The sequence below is a fragment of the Danio rerio genome, chromosome 16 (assembly GCF_052040795.2).
Source record: "Danio rerio strain M-AB ecotype USA chromosome 16, GRCz13ab, whole genome shotgun sequence".
In the NCBI taxonomy this organism is placed as follows: domain Eukaryota; kingdom Metazoa; phylum Chordata; class Actinopteri; order Cypriniformes; family Danionidae; genus Danio; species Danio rerio.
The window spans coordinates 31163137-31179574 of NC_141036.1; the positions used below are offsets into that span (position 1 = coordinate 31163137).

At 36.6% G+C, this 16438-nt stretch overlaps 2 protein-coding genes across 3 annotated transcripts; one reads left to right on the top strand and one right to left on the bottom strand.

Moving 5' to 3' along the window:
* Positions 1-2015: 2015 nt before the first annotated feature.
* Positions 2016-7796, bottom strand: pdp1 (pyruvate dehydrogenase phosphatase catalytic subunit 1). Of its 2 annotated transcripts, XR_015510547.2 has the most exons (3): positions 7701-7796; positions 3461-5890; positions 2016-3332 (listed from the first exon to the last, which is right to left on the bottom strand). XR_015510547.2 is itself a non-coding variant. In NM_001111158.1 (2 exon segments), a coding segment is annotated over 1 exon segment (1560 nt). In that variant the 5' UTR covers positions 5864-5890; positions 7701-7796; the 3' UTR covers positions 3912-4303.
* Positions 7797-11852: 4056 nt separating this feature from the next.
* trim35-45 (tripartite motif containing 35-45) lies at positions 11853-16438 on the top strand. The gene is made up of 6 exons (XM_087287125.2): positions 11853-12438; positions 12857-12952; positions 13035-13265; positions 13372-13394; positions 13475-13596; positions 14287-16438. Exons 1-6 carry the CDS (start codon positions 12046-12048, stop codon positions 14790-14792), a joined length of 1371 nt encoding a protein of 456 aa, XP_087143251.1. The 5' UTR covers positions 11853-12045; the 3' UTR covers positions 14793-16438.

Below are 16438 nucleotides of genomic sequence, written 5' to 3' on the forward strand. Positions count from 1 at the left end.
TTTTTATATTTTGTTTTTACAAAAAGTCATTAAATTATATATTTAGCTATATATATATATATATATATATATATATATATATATATATATATATATATATATATATATATATATATATATATATATATATATATATATTAAAGCTCATCTTCTGTGATTCAACTGGCCATCTTTAATGGCCGATGTCAGCCTCCGATTTATAGACAAAATATAACTTTTGAAAATGTAACAATTTTAATGATTTTTGTGGCGTTGACACACACACAAACACACCACACACACACACACACACACACACACACACACACACACACACACACACATATATATATATATATATATATATATATATATATATATATATATATATATATATATATATATATACATACAGAGGCATACGGAGGTGTCATTGTCTTTATTTTTCTTTAGTCTGGCAACAGTCCAGGTACTTGATGATCAGCTTTTACAATAAGTCAATCATCATGTCAAACTCCACATAATAAATTTTATATCTATAGTTAATATCTACAAACATTTAACGTTAGCAAAAAACACAGGCCGTGTAAACAAATATTCCCTTCACTTGCATTAAGCTTATATTAGACAACAGAAAATGTTCATTTATGAATTGTGTTTCAATTAAGCTGCATATTCGTACGTACCTGTGTGACGTTGGTTTAATCGCTTTTGATTGCTCGTCGTTTTGTTAGCCATGTATGTAATTTGTTGACGATTGGCGCCACCAGGTGGAGAACTGCATATATCACAAATATAAAATGTGTTTACTGGTTTCATTACGTTGGTTTCTTGTTTTGCAGAGATCAGGAGAGGATCGAGGTCTGAAACCTTGATGTCCTTGCTCAAAAAAAAAAAAATTAAATAAAAAAAATAAAAGCCCTTGGAGGCAAAAGATATAAGATCAAGGACCCAGGTAACATAAATACTGCATTTTGTAGTCTTGCATAAAAACGTGCATAACTGGAAAAAAAAACTGATCCAAAAGTTTTTTTTTTTTCTAAAATAAACTGATACTTTTAATTCAGCTAGGATGCATTAAACTGATAAAAAGTATGGTTTTATAAGGGTAAAAAAAAATAATTTGATATATATATATATATATATATATAAAAGTTTGAAAATATACCTTCATACTGGTCCTACAGAAAGCTACATTTAATGTCGTGATTGTAGGCATTTAAGACTTTTGCCCTAAAATTGAAGCAAGGATTGAGACAATTTGTGACTCCAGTATCAAAAAAACCATAATCTTTTGAAAATTGAGAATGATATGCGTGATAGCTGAATAAATAAGCTTTCCATTTATATATACCTTATATAAATAAATACTTGGCCAAGGTACAACAATTTCAACTTGTCCAAATAACATACTTAGCAATGCACATTGCCAATCAAAAATGGATTTAAAATAGATTTATAATAGGAAATTTACTAAATAAATCTCAATAGAACATGATTTGTACTGAATATTCTATTGACTTATGGCAAAAAGGAAACATTGATTATTTTGATCCATTTTTTGTCTAGCGCCAAAAATACCTGAGCAACACAAGACTTTAGTTTTGAGGTTTTGGGCTACATTTAAAGACCTGCAGATATTCTGATACATATGGTTACATTATACTTCAGCCAGGTTCAGTGGCCTCACAGCCCTTTTATGTAAAACTGCAAGCATGTGTGTCCTAGAACCTGATGATCTCTTGACATTTAAAATTTCAGAACTGCCATGTCATGATAGAGCCTTATGATAGACTGACCTACTTAGTTTGCCAAATAAGAGACAGTGATCCGACACCATGACTCAACCTCTATCCCAGAGCCAACTTCTTTGTTTGGGCAGCACTCCAACAACACACTCACCAAGTTCAATCATTCTTACTAAATAAATATGCATTCCTAGCATGAAACGAAATTGCTGTCAGCGAAGGTCACATTGATCTGTTAAGACCACATGCATGTATTCAGTTCAACAAAATACAAAAATCTGACCCATATTTATTTGGTTATAAGATTTTTATTAAAACATTTTAAATACAAAAAACAAGAGTATTTGCACAAGTCATGCCCATGCACCAGCACATAATAATATATATGTATATATTTTTTTAAAACACTCATGACATGCTGCACAGAATTAAATATACAGAACATTTCAAGCTTGACGAGCTGCAGCATACATTCACTTCAAGTATTAAGCAACTGCTTTTCCAACAAACACGTGTCTATATTTACACTTCAGCAAACCTATACCTTTAGTACAGTGTTAGTTTTATAACACTGTTTGCTGATTGACTATCATCTGAAACATGATGTGGCAATCAGCTGTTTGTCCTTGTGCAAGAACTAAGAACATTCTGAAAACAGGCAAGAAAGCACAGAGTTATGGTTTTAACCTTGTTCAATAAACCTTGGGGCAAAAAGCGTTCTAATCTTTATTCTGTGGCCAGTAATTATTTGACGAATGTTATGACGTATGGTAAATCAAATCAATTCAAAAAGCAAATCCACTGAGGTCATATTTTGTAGTGTAAGCACATGGGTGTATTTACTTGTTTTAAAAGACAAAATAAGCACATCTAGTTTGTTGTGTCATTAACCAGGTTCTTTAAATACCTTTCAGAGAAATTCAGCGCAGCTCTAAGAAGCCAAAACAGGAATTTCAGCAAAGGCCAACAGCATTAAATGCATGTTGTTAGCAGTAAAGCCTCCAGTTACACTGCATGTTCAATGAGAACTAATGAACAATACAGAACTTTTTGAATAGATTGTCAGGTTAAAAAAAACAGGCTTCTTTATCTGGATTTGTAGAGTAATGAGAAGATAATTTGGTTGAGCAAAGCATGTTTTGATGAACTTTGAACTTATGAAAAACTATCAACTAAAGGCATGTTGCATTTATAAAGAACTTATGAGTGAAATTTAGAATGCAAATGGAACTAAGATGCAACATTCTGAAAAAAACTATAAGAATAAAGAATAAAAAATTACTGCTGCTTGTATGACATTGTAACCAACACTTTTAGGCTAAGTGATGGCAACAGCAACTATTACGTTACATTACAACTTAAATCATCTAAAAAAATAATAAATTCTCTCATCATTACCATCAAGTTATTCCAAACCTGTATATATTTCATTTAGTTCATATCTGGACAAAACTCGGGAGAACGAAATTATTCATGTCCCAACTTAAAGTTACTTTTATTCAACTAGCAAGGTATTTATTGACCAGAAATGACAGGCTTCGCCCAAAAGACAATATGACAATGTACGACAATGGTCTCAAACTGAATACCTGGAGGGCCGCAGCTCTGCATAGTTAATGCCGCTCCAACTCACACGTGCTTAATAGTCACTAGTAGTCTTAAACATCTTGATTAGTTAGTTGCATTAGCGGTGTTTGATTTAGGGTTGAAGCAAAACTGTGCAGAGCTGCAGCTTTTCAGGAATCGAGTTTGAGACCTTTGCTGTATGATATTTATTTATTAACATTTAGACAAAAAGCTTTAAGTCAGAATTTCACAGAGGTATTAATAATTTTGGGGTTGACTGTATAATGTCAAATGGGGTCTAAAACAACACTGAGTCCAACTAACTTTGCCAGCAGGGCATGTTGTTTTTAAGCGCATAAAGTATTTAGGTTTGGACTAATATAAAGGTGAATAAATGACAGAATTAAAATTTTTAGTGAACTGTCGCCTGAAGCCAACCTCTCATTCATTATACAACACACCTTACAGAGGAATTTAAAAGGACTTATGTGGATACATTTTACTAGCTATTCTTACTCACCGTTTTTTAAATGACCTTTGTTTCTCTTGCCCTTTTCATTCCTGAAGAATTGAAAGCATATAATATAAAAGCTCATTTTGGCACAGTATCATCCCTACTATACAAATCTCTCCTCAGTGCAAAATTAGCTGAACCTACATTAGTCAATTTCACCAGGAGTTCCAGTTCCAATCTTGATTTATGGTTTGGTGGTGCAATTTGACCAATTGTGAAAGCGGTTCTGTAGTGGGCTCGGCATGACCTTTTTCTGTTTAGCTTCATTCCACAAATAACATTGGGATCCAACACAGCTCAAAGCTGAGATATGATTTCCTTTGAGGCAGCTGCCATGAATATAAAAGTGAGCATAAAAGAGTAATACATTCCACTGGTAAAAGGTAACGTTTTGCTGTGCTGATATTGTGGATAATGCAGCGTCGAGATTGTGCGTTAGATTAAAAGTGAAGATATATGTAACAGAGAGCGTGTGGGAGGAACAATCTGTCCTGTTCTACTGTCCCCCAATGACGTGTGGATTAAACTGTACTATAATAATTGTGATATCATCCCTATACATGCGAGCTAATTCCTCTGGCAAACTTAACATCTTTGACAGTCTCTCATGGTCCACCATTCCAAACTCATTACTCCCCACCGCATGCCTAATCAAATGCGTAGCTGCATTTTGGTCCTCAAAGGTGGAGGAGATGCGAGCCTTTCTCTCCTGCAACAATCCCTGCATCTGACCCAGGGTCACCTTAAAACCACCAACACTGACCGGCAGCTGCTGGTGCACCCCGGTGAGATGCTCCCCCACAATCCTCACCACCTCCTGCCTGTGCAGTGTTTCCCACAGCCCGTCCGAGCCCAGCACCAGAAAACGATCCTGAGGACGAAGGCGGTGTCGAGTAACCTCAGGCTCTGCCGTAAGGTAGGGTGGCGTGTGGTAGTTGGGTGGGATAAACTTGGCGTGCTCATTCTCATGGAGCTGATCCGGTCCCGACTCCAGAACACGTCGCTGCAGCTCGATGCTCCACTTGAATTTAACATCTCCAAAGGCTCGAAATGGCATGAGTAACCCTAACAGCCGATCCTGCTTCACAACAGTTTTGGCCTCAGAGTGTGGGTGCTCTGACCGTACACGCTGAACCTCAGATTCATTCTGCGCATTGTGGTCATTGGTGAGCGTGAGAGCAGAAAAAGAGCCATCGGGTTCTTGAACACCCAGGACTGCACGTCCATCTCCAGTGTTGGCAACATGGAGCTCATTACCATCAATGTGTGCAACACACGCCGTAGCGCCTGAGAATGCCACACGAAGCACCCAGTAGTGCAAGAACGCATTTGGGTCACCAACTTGTGCTTCCAGGGAGATGTCATTGTCCAACCTTTTAAAGGCAGTCACAAGAGCTTCCGCAACCTCAGGTTGCTCCCCAGGAACGCTCAGATCCAGGAGCTCCTGCCAGTAAGTGCGCAGGCTGGAGAAGTAAAGGCGTGAGGCTTCTTTGCTGAAGTAGTCGTTGGGATGCTTGTGCCATTGTAGAATGGGGTGAAGAGGTCTTCCGTTCTCCACTGCGTTCTCTAGCTCGATCAATGTCTCATGTGGGAGCAATGAAACCGCGATATAATAGAAGAGCCGCTCGCTGAGTGCCTGAGCACAAGCACAGCCGGCATGGCCATCAAATACACCATAAAGCATTCCACGTGTTTGGAGGCACGTTGCTGCACTTCGCCGATCCTCAATGGGTGCGTTTGCTGGCAGCTGATTACTGTCAAAACCCATGACCGAGCTGAGGTTCTTGCCATCAAACTCAGGAACTTTGAAGTTGTACTCATTAGCCTTTAGGATGCTGTTAACCTGAGGTGGAGTCAGGTAGTAGGTGTGCCTTGCAGGTGAGGTCCTGTATCCCCGTGACTGGAACCGCCATCTTTGATCAGAGATGTGTGTCTGAGCTGCACTGGAACAGGGATGAGGAGTCTGAATGCAGATTTGGCATGTTATGGCTGGCACAAAGATCTGACCAAATCTCCTGCCATGGATGACCCTGAAAACCTGGGAGGTAGCAGCCATATTAATTTGACTTAACCCTCGAAGGACCTGCAGGAAAACCATAGCTTAATTACAAAATGAAACAAAATTCATTTTTCACTCTCTGTTTGAAATGTAGATTATTAAACCATTTTCAGATTCACAATTAAAATAGGTTCGACATCATTTTTTTCAAGTTCATGGCATAAAAGTCTGCAATTTATATCGCAAGTCTTCAGAAGATTAGTCTCATTGATCAAGACAAGGCTAAGGTCACGGCATGGAAAAGCCATTCCGTTCAGGATGGGAGAGTGACCCAAGGCTATTTATAGTCCAATGCTACTACATTCTTGGCATTGGAGACACTGACTGTCCTACTGGCCTGTTACTGTCTCCTGTAACATTTAGCTATTACATAAAGCAAAACTATTCTGTTTTATTAGTCACTATTTGTTAAAATGCAAGTGTTCATAAAAACAATTCCATTCAATTCAGGTTTGCAACATATTTAAAATAATTTCCGTTGTGTAATTTGCCTTCAACTTATTTTTATTTTAGCGTTTTGAGCTGCATTCTCTTCTTTCAGCTACTACAGTAATTTCAAGATGACATGTGGCATTATATGTAGTTCTTTATGTCTTAGTCAGAAATATGCATTTAAAGACTTAACATAATGCTAAGTAGTATTTAGTGATAATTACAACTTCCCCTAGTACATAAATGCATTTTACTAGTTGGAATCTAATAATTATGGTCATTCCAATATGGCATTAACACAAATTTATGTGTATATTTACAGTTTAACTTTTCTTGTAATATACCATTAAAAACATCCACACCATGTAATAACTTATGCAATTACAAGATGACAACACATGATGTTCTCGGAGATGTTCTTCATCTTCAAAATTATGCATTCATGGCAACACTATTAATGAATAAAATTGCCTAAATTAACCTGTAAAAAGCAGGGTTTATTTTAATTAGGAGGATTTCAAGATACTAAAGACTTTTTTTCTGCACTAAAACTTGCACAGATTAAAAGTTCACCTCTGGAACGACAATATAGGCTTACAAAGAAGTGTCAATATAAAATTCCCAATGACTCTAATTTAAGAATTGTATTTAGAATTTAGTGGCACTGATGCCAAATTTAGTTTCCCAGTGATGGGTTGCAGATGAAAGGGCATCCGCTTCCTAAAAACATATGCTGGATAAGTTGGCGGTTGAATGATGCCAAATTTAATCTAAATATTGTGATTACCGGAAAATTTGGAACTTATATTACAATTACTTTTACTTTTAAGATCTTCAATTCCAATTGGTTTTCTCTTTTAAAAACAGAAATACATCAAGTATTCAGCCAGAATGGATACAGGTAGGTAGTGGCAAACACTAAAAACACGTTTTATGTCGTTCTAATTAAGGAGCTAGTTTGAATGCGATGAGCTGTGCAGCATGCTAAATACCGTATCATGTGTCAACGTATTTCCCCTTAACGACAGTCCCAAAAAGAGAAAAGGCTCAGTGTAGTACTACGCCCCATCCACATCGGACCAGCCAGCCAGCATAGCTACAGCCCATACTCGCTACTAAGTTGCCATATTGTTTACATTTGGGCACAGCGACATACCAAACAATCAGTAGCAATCACCACACAGAAATGCAATTCGATAACTGCGCGTGTATTTAAAGTGGACAAAACTTTTTTAGATAGTGCAAGTGTTGTAATCCAAACCCGTTTAACTGTGTGGCTATAACGCAGACAAGTATCAAACGCCAGTGCGACTAAATTCCGCCGTTTGGAATCCATTGCACATCTTCGTCAAGAGAATTGCATACGCGACTCTGCAGCAAAACAAAACCTGCGAATTCTTACCTGAGGATATCAGTGGGCGACTGAGTTTGTGGTCAGTGTTTGATCAGACTACATGAGTTCATACACACTAACACCCCGCCTGCATCTCTAGAGCCTAGCTCGCCTCCACACCCACCGCTATACGTAGCTGCCTCGTCATAAGAGGTGTCCTTTTTAACCTTTTATTTTCCGTCTCATTTAAAATTCTGCATAAATTTGACCCTGCAAAACATTTTCTTTACAGGTTTAGACAGGAAATTGATAAAAACTGTTAATTTTGTTTAACACAGCCAAAAACGGTACCGCATTGTCAATTCTCAGAAAAAATATTCAACATCTCCAAATTCATAATCTACAAATTATTGCCAAATTTTCGTTTAGAATACCAACGTGTTATTTTTGGATTTTTGAACTGTAACAAAAATTGAGAAGGAAGCTCATGTTATTAAACGTTTGATAATATGTACAAAGTAGGCCAACCATAAAACAGATGCAAATTTAATAACCAATAACATTTATACTGCTATACTAAAGAATTAGAACATTACGAACAAATTAAGCAAAGCACTATTAAGCCATTAAAGCTGTTTTACTTGAAACCTCTAAGATCATGCAATCCCACAAGGCATTTACCCTTTCTTAGTATACACATATATTTATTTGTCTTACTTATATTTTCTTTTTTGTACACTCTTGATCCTTCCTTCTTTCTTTCTTTCTTTCTTTCTTTCTTTCTTTCTTTCTTTCTTATTTTTTGTATAGTTCTGTACTTTGTTCCTTAAGCATTAATAAAAAAATAAAAACTTTTATTTTCCGGTGGACACAGAAATCAGTTCTAATCACTGTGAGATCATTATATGCTTTCAGCACATGGGTTGACTGCGTTTTGTTCAATTGGCTTTGGAGAACTAAAGTAAAAAAAAAAGTGCTGTTTTGCAGACATATATTCTAAATAAGAAGTTAAGAACTAGGGAACATAAGTAATTTTATGTGTGCAAGACCTACTATTATGAACCCAGACCACACCAAACAAATTATTATGCCCATACATTCTGATTATTTTTCAATGTTGATGATCTACATTTTTTGTATTGATAGGGAAAACCACGATGATCAGGATTATACTTTGGTGGTCCCAATTTTATTGTGATTTTCAATATATTGTAATGTATGTGATGATAAATTGTAATATAGCCTTTTCCAAATTTGAATGATATTTGGCAATATTTGTTTTATCTAACAGAAACATTTCTCCGTTTAGCTCACATAAATTTCATTACTGCACCACAAAATAGTTTTTTTTAAGCCGACAAACTGACTGATGTTTTATTGAAAACCTGTCATAAATGTTGCATGCATCTTCCCGAAATGGCATCATCTTTATTTTACTAACTTACTCCACGCTGAGGGTGACCCTGCTCAAAAGGTTCAACACAGCCATCCAGTGGATTGTAATGAAATTAATTTTAATAACCAACCAAACAGTAAAATAAAATGAAAAATTGCTGATTTATTGATATGGGGAAAATACTGTGAGGGCTGTATCTATATTTTCCCCCACCTCTTTCCTATCAAAAAAGGTGTGGAAGGCCCACAATGAGAATGCATGAAGAGTGTCAGCCATCATCATCAGCCATATACTTTGATAGTTAGGAAGGAGGGAGAATTGGATAAATATGCATAGAAATGCAAAATAATCTAAACTCCTGATAAAAAGGAAGCACAAAGTGAAAGAATTCATTAATTTATTTTCTTTTTCGACTTAGTCCCTTTATTAATCAGGGGTCGCCACGGCGGAATGAACTGCCAACATATCCAGCATATGTTTTATACAGCAGATGCCCTTCCAGCTGCAACCCATCACTGGGAAACACCCATACACCCTCATACACTACGGACAATTTAGCTTACCTAATTCACCTATAGCGCATGTCTTTGGATTTCTGGGAGAAACCGGAGCACTGGAGGAAACCCACGCCAACATGGGGAGAACATGCAAACTCCACACAGAAATGCCAACTGACAAAATCACAGCATTAAACACAAAGAATTGTACATTAATTGTGTAATGTATTTAGAGATTTCTTTTATTGCTGAATTATTTTTTATTTTGTGCAAAAATGTTAGATATGGCCGTGTTAACCATTAAAATGCTTCTCTATTTCAGAGTTTTGTATGTTTGGATTGGAACAAAAGGCTCTTCTGTTGTAGTTTATTTTCCTGAGCTAATTAAAAGCACAAATAAAACGTTTTGTAAGAGTCACATGAATCTACTCTCCATAGAGGTTTTCAAAAACTCACCCTTTTACAAATGCCACCATGTGACACACAAATATCTAAAAGTTGTCAGTAAAAATTGTACAACGTGATCAAAAAGGAATTGATAAATTCAGTTATTCAGTATCTGTGGAGAATCCTGCCCCAATGTGTCGTGACATCTAAAGTTAAGTTATCTTCTTCAAATTTGGGTGTTGCTGGAATGGATAAACAATATTATTTTAACGATATTATTTAAATTAACGAAACACTTAATTTATAAGCAAGTTAGGTTGTTTCAGTGAGGGCAAGAGACATTAAGTATGAACAAATGAACGAATGAACGAATGAATGAATGAATTAACCTATGAGATTATTCCATATTTAAATATACAACAACAACATGTATTTCTATAGCATGTATAAAAAACAAAAGTGTGAGTTTTCCCCCCTCTTTGACTCTTCTTTCATGTCAATTAATCAATGGCCACCACAGCCTTCATCCCTACATTGTAAAAAAATCCTTGTTACCTTACATTTTTAAGACGAATCAACTTGACCTTATTAGTCAATTGAACTTAGGTTATGTTCAACTGACTTAAAACAGCTTGTGTGACATAAAATTAAGTTAGAACATGATCAACTTTAATAAGTTACAATGAACTAAAACATATGCTGTCATGACAAACTGATCATATATTTTTTTACAGTGTAAGAACTAGATAGCCAAGATACTTGGTAGACTATTTAAGTGATTAAGTCATGGTTAAACTAGAAAGTGAAACTTGAATGTCAAACCAAGCTTCAGCCAATCACAAGTTTCTTATAATCGCTAAGTCCCACCCCTGATAATGTACCAGGAAGTGACTCTTATTATCACTTCTTTTGAGAAAGGTGGAGCTCAAGCTTAAGCTCCCCCTCTCTGGAGCTCACCTCTCCTCAAATGGCTCTGCAGCGAGCACCACTTGCTTCTTTTTGGTGTCACAGACTTTGCTCATCGTGGGCAAACATTTGAAGAATTAAGTGAGACATCAGAAGAAAAACAAATGGGTTTTTGAGATATCTCTAGTGGTGGGCAAAGCGAGGCTTCGTGAAACACTGAAACTATCGAAGCAAATGTGTCGAAGCTTCGAAACGTTTCGAAACACCACTCTACGGTGACACCTAGTGGTCATTTTATCTGTATTTCACTGAAACAGCTTCAGCAAAGAACAGTTAAGCACATTGATGTATCAAACCTCACTTTGTAACCTTGAATCATCAGATGGTTTAGTCGAGCGGTAAGAGTACGTGACTGTCATGCGGGAATAATGGTATCGAATCCAGACTCTTACAATTATTGAAATGATTTACTACCAGTTGGTAATGCTTTGTTATTGTATCGTTTTGTTTCAACATTGCTCTGACATACGAATAAACATTTGTAAATAAATTTGTATTTTGTTCATATAACAGGGTTGTTACTAGATCAGATACAGTTGTGGCCAGAAGTTAACAATAATTATTTATATTATTAATTAAATTTCCCATTGTATTTTATTAACGTCTATCCAAAACCTAAACCCATCAAAGTACTGTAAAAATATGAATTATTGTTTTACAGTGTTACAAAAATGATGCTAAATTGATGGTGTATCCGCAGCTGTATCCTATCTAGGCTACACCATAAAACAGTAACATGATTAAAATACATAAAATCATGATTTTGGAGTATTTGTAATAGTCGAGATTCGAACCCAAAATAAATTTGAAATACAGTACAATAGTGCACACGCACGGTCCACTAGGCCATACAAAACGGAGACTGAATACTGATCATGCCAGTGACATGCAGATTCTCCGGGTCATGAAACGCTTCTGAAATGATCGATGCTTTGAATCGCTTTTGTCACGTGACCAAGTGTTTCGAAACACTTTAGTCACGTGACCTGGGTGTTTCGGATCATGCTTCGGTACAGTGTTTCGAAACACTTGTGCTTCGGGATCTCGACACTGTGTCGAAACGTCAGTTTCACGTCAGCCATCCCTAGATATCTCACTGGATGAGAATACAAAAGACCAATTGAAAGTGAAAGAAAGATCTAGAGATAATTTGGTTGAACGCTGAAGAATGGCTTCTGTGAAAACAGTGTCTGTGGAAGACCTTACCTGTCCTGTGTGCTGTGAAATCTACAAGAATCCTGCAGTGCTGTCATGTAGTCACAGTATATGTAAAGAGTGTGTTCAGCAGTTTTGGAGCCTGAGAAATACTCTGGAGTGTCCTGTTTGCAGGAGACGATCGTCCAGAGATGATCCTCCTTGTAATCTTGTGTTGAAGAACTTGTGTGAGTCACTGACAGCAGACAGAGCTTCAGGATCTGAGCTGGACTGCAGTTTTCACAATGAGAAGCTCAAACTCTTCTGTTTGGATGATGAACAGCCTGTGTGTCTTGTGTGCAGAGATTCACAAAAACACACCAATCACAGGTTCAGACCTGTTGATGAAGTTGTTCCATCTTACAGGGTAAGTCACATATTGGCAGCTTCAATTAAATAACGCGTAAAAAGTTAGAAGAGGAATGTGTGTGTGTGTGTGTGTGTGTGCGTGCGTGTGTGCGTGCGTGCGTGCGCGCGTGTGTGTGTGTGTGTGTGTGTAATACCTCATCATGCTGATAGATGGCAGTACAATAAAACATAACCTGTCACCGAAAGCCTCAGTTTCCAATGTATGTCGTTTTCTTTGGTGTTCATGTTATTTAAAAAATAGATATGAGAAAATATTAGCTTGAACAGTGAGAAATGAAAGAATTTAATTCCATTAACATTTAATCTCTATAAAGATAATTAATTTCACAGAGCCACAGTGTAAAACTGATATGTAACATCAAGAAAACAAGTAGTCTGTTCTCCCCAATTAAACAGGTTTTTAATTTAATTTCTAGGAGCAGCTCAAAACAGCACTGGAATCTTTAGAAGAGAAGCTTAAACACAAAGAAAAAAGTAAAGAAGAGTGTGATAAAACAGTCCAGCAGTTAAAGGTGAGAGTCAGAATTTATTATGAACAAAAATATGTAAATGCTGAGGTAAATTTCTCTGTTTTCATTTTTATTTTTTATTCAGACTCAGAGTGAGAGCACAGAGCGGCAGATTAAAGAGGAGTTTAAGAAGCTTCATCAATTTCTGCACGATGAAGAAGAAGCTTTAGTCTCTGCACTGATGAAGGAGGAAGAGCAGAAGAGTGAGATGATGAAGAACAGGATTGAGGAGATGAACAGACAGATCTCAGCTCTAGCAGATACTATAAAAGACATAAAAGAAAAGATGAATGCCAGTGACACCTCATTTCTACTCGTGAGAAATGATTGTTTTTTTATTTAAAACATTTACCATGTGTTTCGATTCAAAGCACCATTGATATAATATTGAAACACTGATCATGTCCCGTTCTATTTCCCAGAGCTTTAAAGGCATCATGGGAAGGTAAGTGAGTCACTGTGTCTCTCGTGTTTGTGATTATGAGCTCAAACTCACTGCAGTTCTGACTACTGAATGTTGTTCAGAGCTCAGAGTTCACAGCAGCAGGATCCACAGAGGATTTCAGGAGCTTTGATTAATGTGGCAGATTATCTGAGAAACCTCACCTTCAGAGTCTGGAAGAAGATGCAGCAACTTGTTTACAACAGTAAGTTCTCATTGATTTGAGATATCATGCACTGTAACAAATGAGCCCATTTTGGATAGATGCATTTCTTTGTCCCAAATCATGTCTTAGAAACTCAATGATGCTAAAAAGTTTCTATAAAGATTCTTTGGTAAAAACATTTCCTGAAATCGAAGATGACAGTCACACAAACCTATAGATTATTTAAAAACACAAAACATATTCATATCAGATGCTCCCAGCTCTGTTTTGTTTAGACTTCCATGTTGGAGATTTTGTCTTATAGGTTTAGTCCATCCTTAAAAGGACAGTTCTGTCATCATTTACTCAACCTTGACTTTCTCCAAACCAGTTTAAGAGTTTTTGATTTGTTAAACACTAAGGAAGATATTTTGAAGAATATTGAAAAACTGTAACCATTGACTTCCATAGTAATTGAACAGAACAGAACAGAAAACTGGCTTGAAACAAGTAAAGGGTGCGTAAATGATGACAGAATTTTCTTAAGTTCTTAAAGTTTTATTATTTTTTTTTTTATGCTGGCTTTTTCATGTTTCATTAAACTGCATTGATAGTTTATTTGCTGTGTTAATAACAACAGTGATAGAAATTGAAAACAATGTTATGATATTTTGTTTGGGGTAGATTGTGCTCATTTTAAAACAACACCAATACTAATTAAATGAACATTTATAATTTAAAATCTCTCAGCTGTTGTGACTTTGGACCCCAGCACGGCGCATCCTAATCTCACGGTGTCCGATGATCTGACCAGTGTGACTTACAATTGGGTTTCTGCTGATCCAGAGGCAATGAGCTCCATTCCCTGTGTTCTGGGTTCAGAAGGCTTTAACTCAGGAACACACTGGTGGGATGTGGAGGTTGGAGACAATTCCTGCTGGAGTGTTGGAATAATGACCGCACCAAAACAAAGGAAGAAATATAATTTCCTTGATACCGAGTTCTGGTGTGTAGAGTATGTGAATGGTGGATTTTTATCTCCAATATCAAAGAAAACCTGTTCTTGCTTTACCATTAAGACAAAACTCCAGATGGTAAGAGTGCAGCTGGACTGGGAACAAGGAAAGGTGACATTCTCTGATTCTAAAAAAAACACACCTTTATGTTCATTCACATCACGCTTTAAGAAGACACTCTTTCCTTTCCTTTATACTAACTGTTCAAATTCTGCTCTGAGGATTTTATCAGTTGAATAGTTTGCAACAATAGAAAGCCAGAGATTTCTGATCCTTTAAATTTATTAGAATTTTGATTTTTCTTTAATTTATATTTTAGATGCATTTATTGTGAACAGATATTATTGATATTTTATAACAAGAATGTTTTTCTAGTGCCATTTAGCATAATGTAATACATTTAGTTTGGTAAAAAAATTATTCTTGATATTTTCAATAATTTAATAAACAAACAATAAATGCTAACTGTTCACACAAAAGTAATTTCAGAATCAAATTAGCTGTAATAACTCATTTCCAAAGAGCTTTATTATTATAGGAATCTTGTTTTCAATGAGTTTTACCTATCCTCAGAGCTGCTTAGAGATTAAATTAGTGCTGATTATAATTGCACTTTTTGTGATTTAGAAATCAACCCAATAGTATTTGTTATTTGTTCACTAAGCAGGTTTTTGTGGTCTGATATTGGCTTAAAAATCAATTAAATATCAATTATTTAACCTTTAACACAATGAAGACCTTCAATTGTCATTTTGGGTGAACTTTTATAGCTTTTTCAAAAAAGTGTGAAGTCCTGTATTCACATTTCGAGCAGTTGTTACTTTGTGGTATTTGGCTCTTTAAATCATTAATAAATAGATACTAATCTGGGTGTAAAAAAATGTTTTCCCCAACATCATGTCACCATAACTGTAATTAACATATTTTGTTCAGTTAACTAAATGTTGGCTGCTTCTTGATTGTAACAAAATTCACAGTAGTCATAATGCCTGTAAATACATGTTTAAAAATGTTAATCGATGCCAGTAACATGTTATTTTTATTTATGAGAAATTATTTTCTTTTTTTGGATAAAACATTGATTATGCCACAGTCAAGCTCCTTGTATTTGGTATTGTTTTCAAAACAACTAATACACTTTTTGTCAGGGTTCTGCCACTTTGGTCTTGTAAATTCTTGTTTTGGTGGCAGAGCTCTGACACTACTCAGGTCTGGTCCTGTTTCTGTCTCTGTGTGCGCGCGCGCCGTCGTGGGTGTACGCAGAGTGTGCGCGCTCCTGCTTGACGCGGCCGCGCGCGCGCTCTGCGTCCCTCAGACGCATGCGCTCTTGTACTCGTGTTTGTGTTTTCGTCTGTCAGCAGCTTGGTGTTTCATTCCCAGCGTCTCAGTCTTGTTGGTTTCGGTTTTGGTCGGCGCTGGGATGAAGCATGCACGCTGCGTGTGTGAGCGCAAGATGAGTGTTTTCTTTCATCGTGTGCTCGTGTCTTGCGTCTTTTGTCAAAGCACGTGGCTCGGTGTTTACATTGTGGTCACGTGCTTTTGTCGTGTGCTTCAGTGTTGTGTTATGTGAGCATGGCTTGTATTGTCTCTCTGTGTCATGCGCTCTACCGTCTATTGTCTAGTCCCACCCTCCTTGTTTACTCATTATTAGTTTGTCATGTTCACCTGTGTGTCAATTTACTTTTTTGCTTTATAACCCCCCTCATGTTTTCAGTCCTTTGCCAGTTCGTCGTCGATATTCCCTCTGTGCTCCTGTTCCAGTCATGTCTTGCCAGCCCAGCCAAGTTTGTCTTTTTTTGATTCATGTTTTCCCCCTCGGGGTAGTTTGTTTTTCCTTTTTGTTTTATTTGTACTTTATTATTAATAAAACCCAATTATTGTTTGCA

Excerpts from the sequence above, each read along its gene's own strand:
- trim35-45 (XM_087287125.2), top strand. The coding sequence starts at position 12,046 with ATGGCTTCTGTGAAAACAGTGTCTGTGGAAGACCTTACCTGTCCTGTG. Across the intron at positions 12,439-12,856 it reads AAGTTGTTCCATCTTACAGG|GAGCAGCTCAAAACAGCACT; the intron begins GTAAGTCACATA and ends TTTAATTTCTAG. Across the intron at positions 13,395-13,474 it reads TTTAAAGGCATCATGGGAAG|AGCTCAGAGTTCACAGCAGC; the intron begins GTAAGTGAGTCA and ends AATGTTGTTCAG.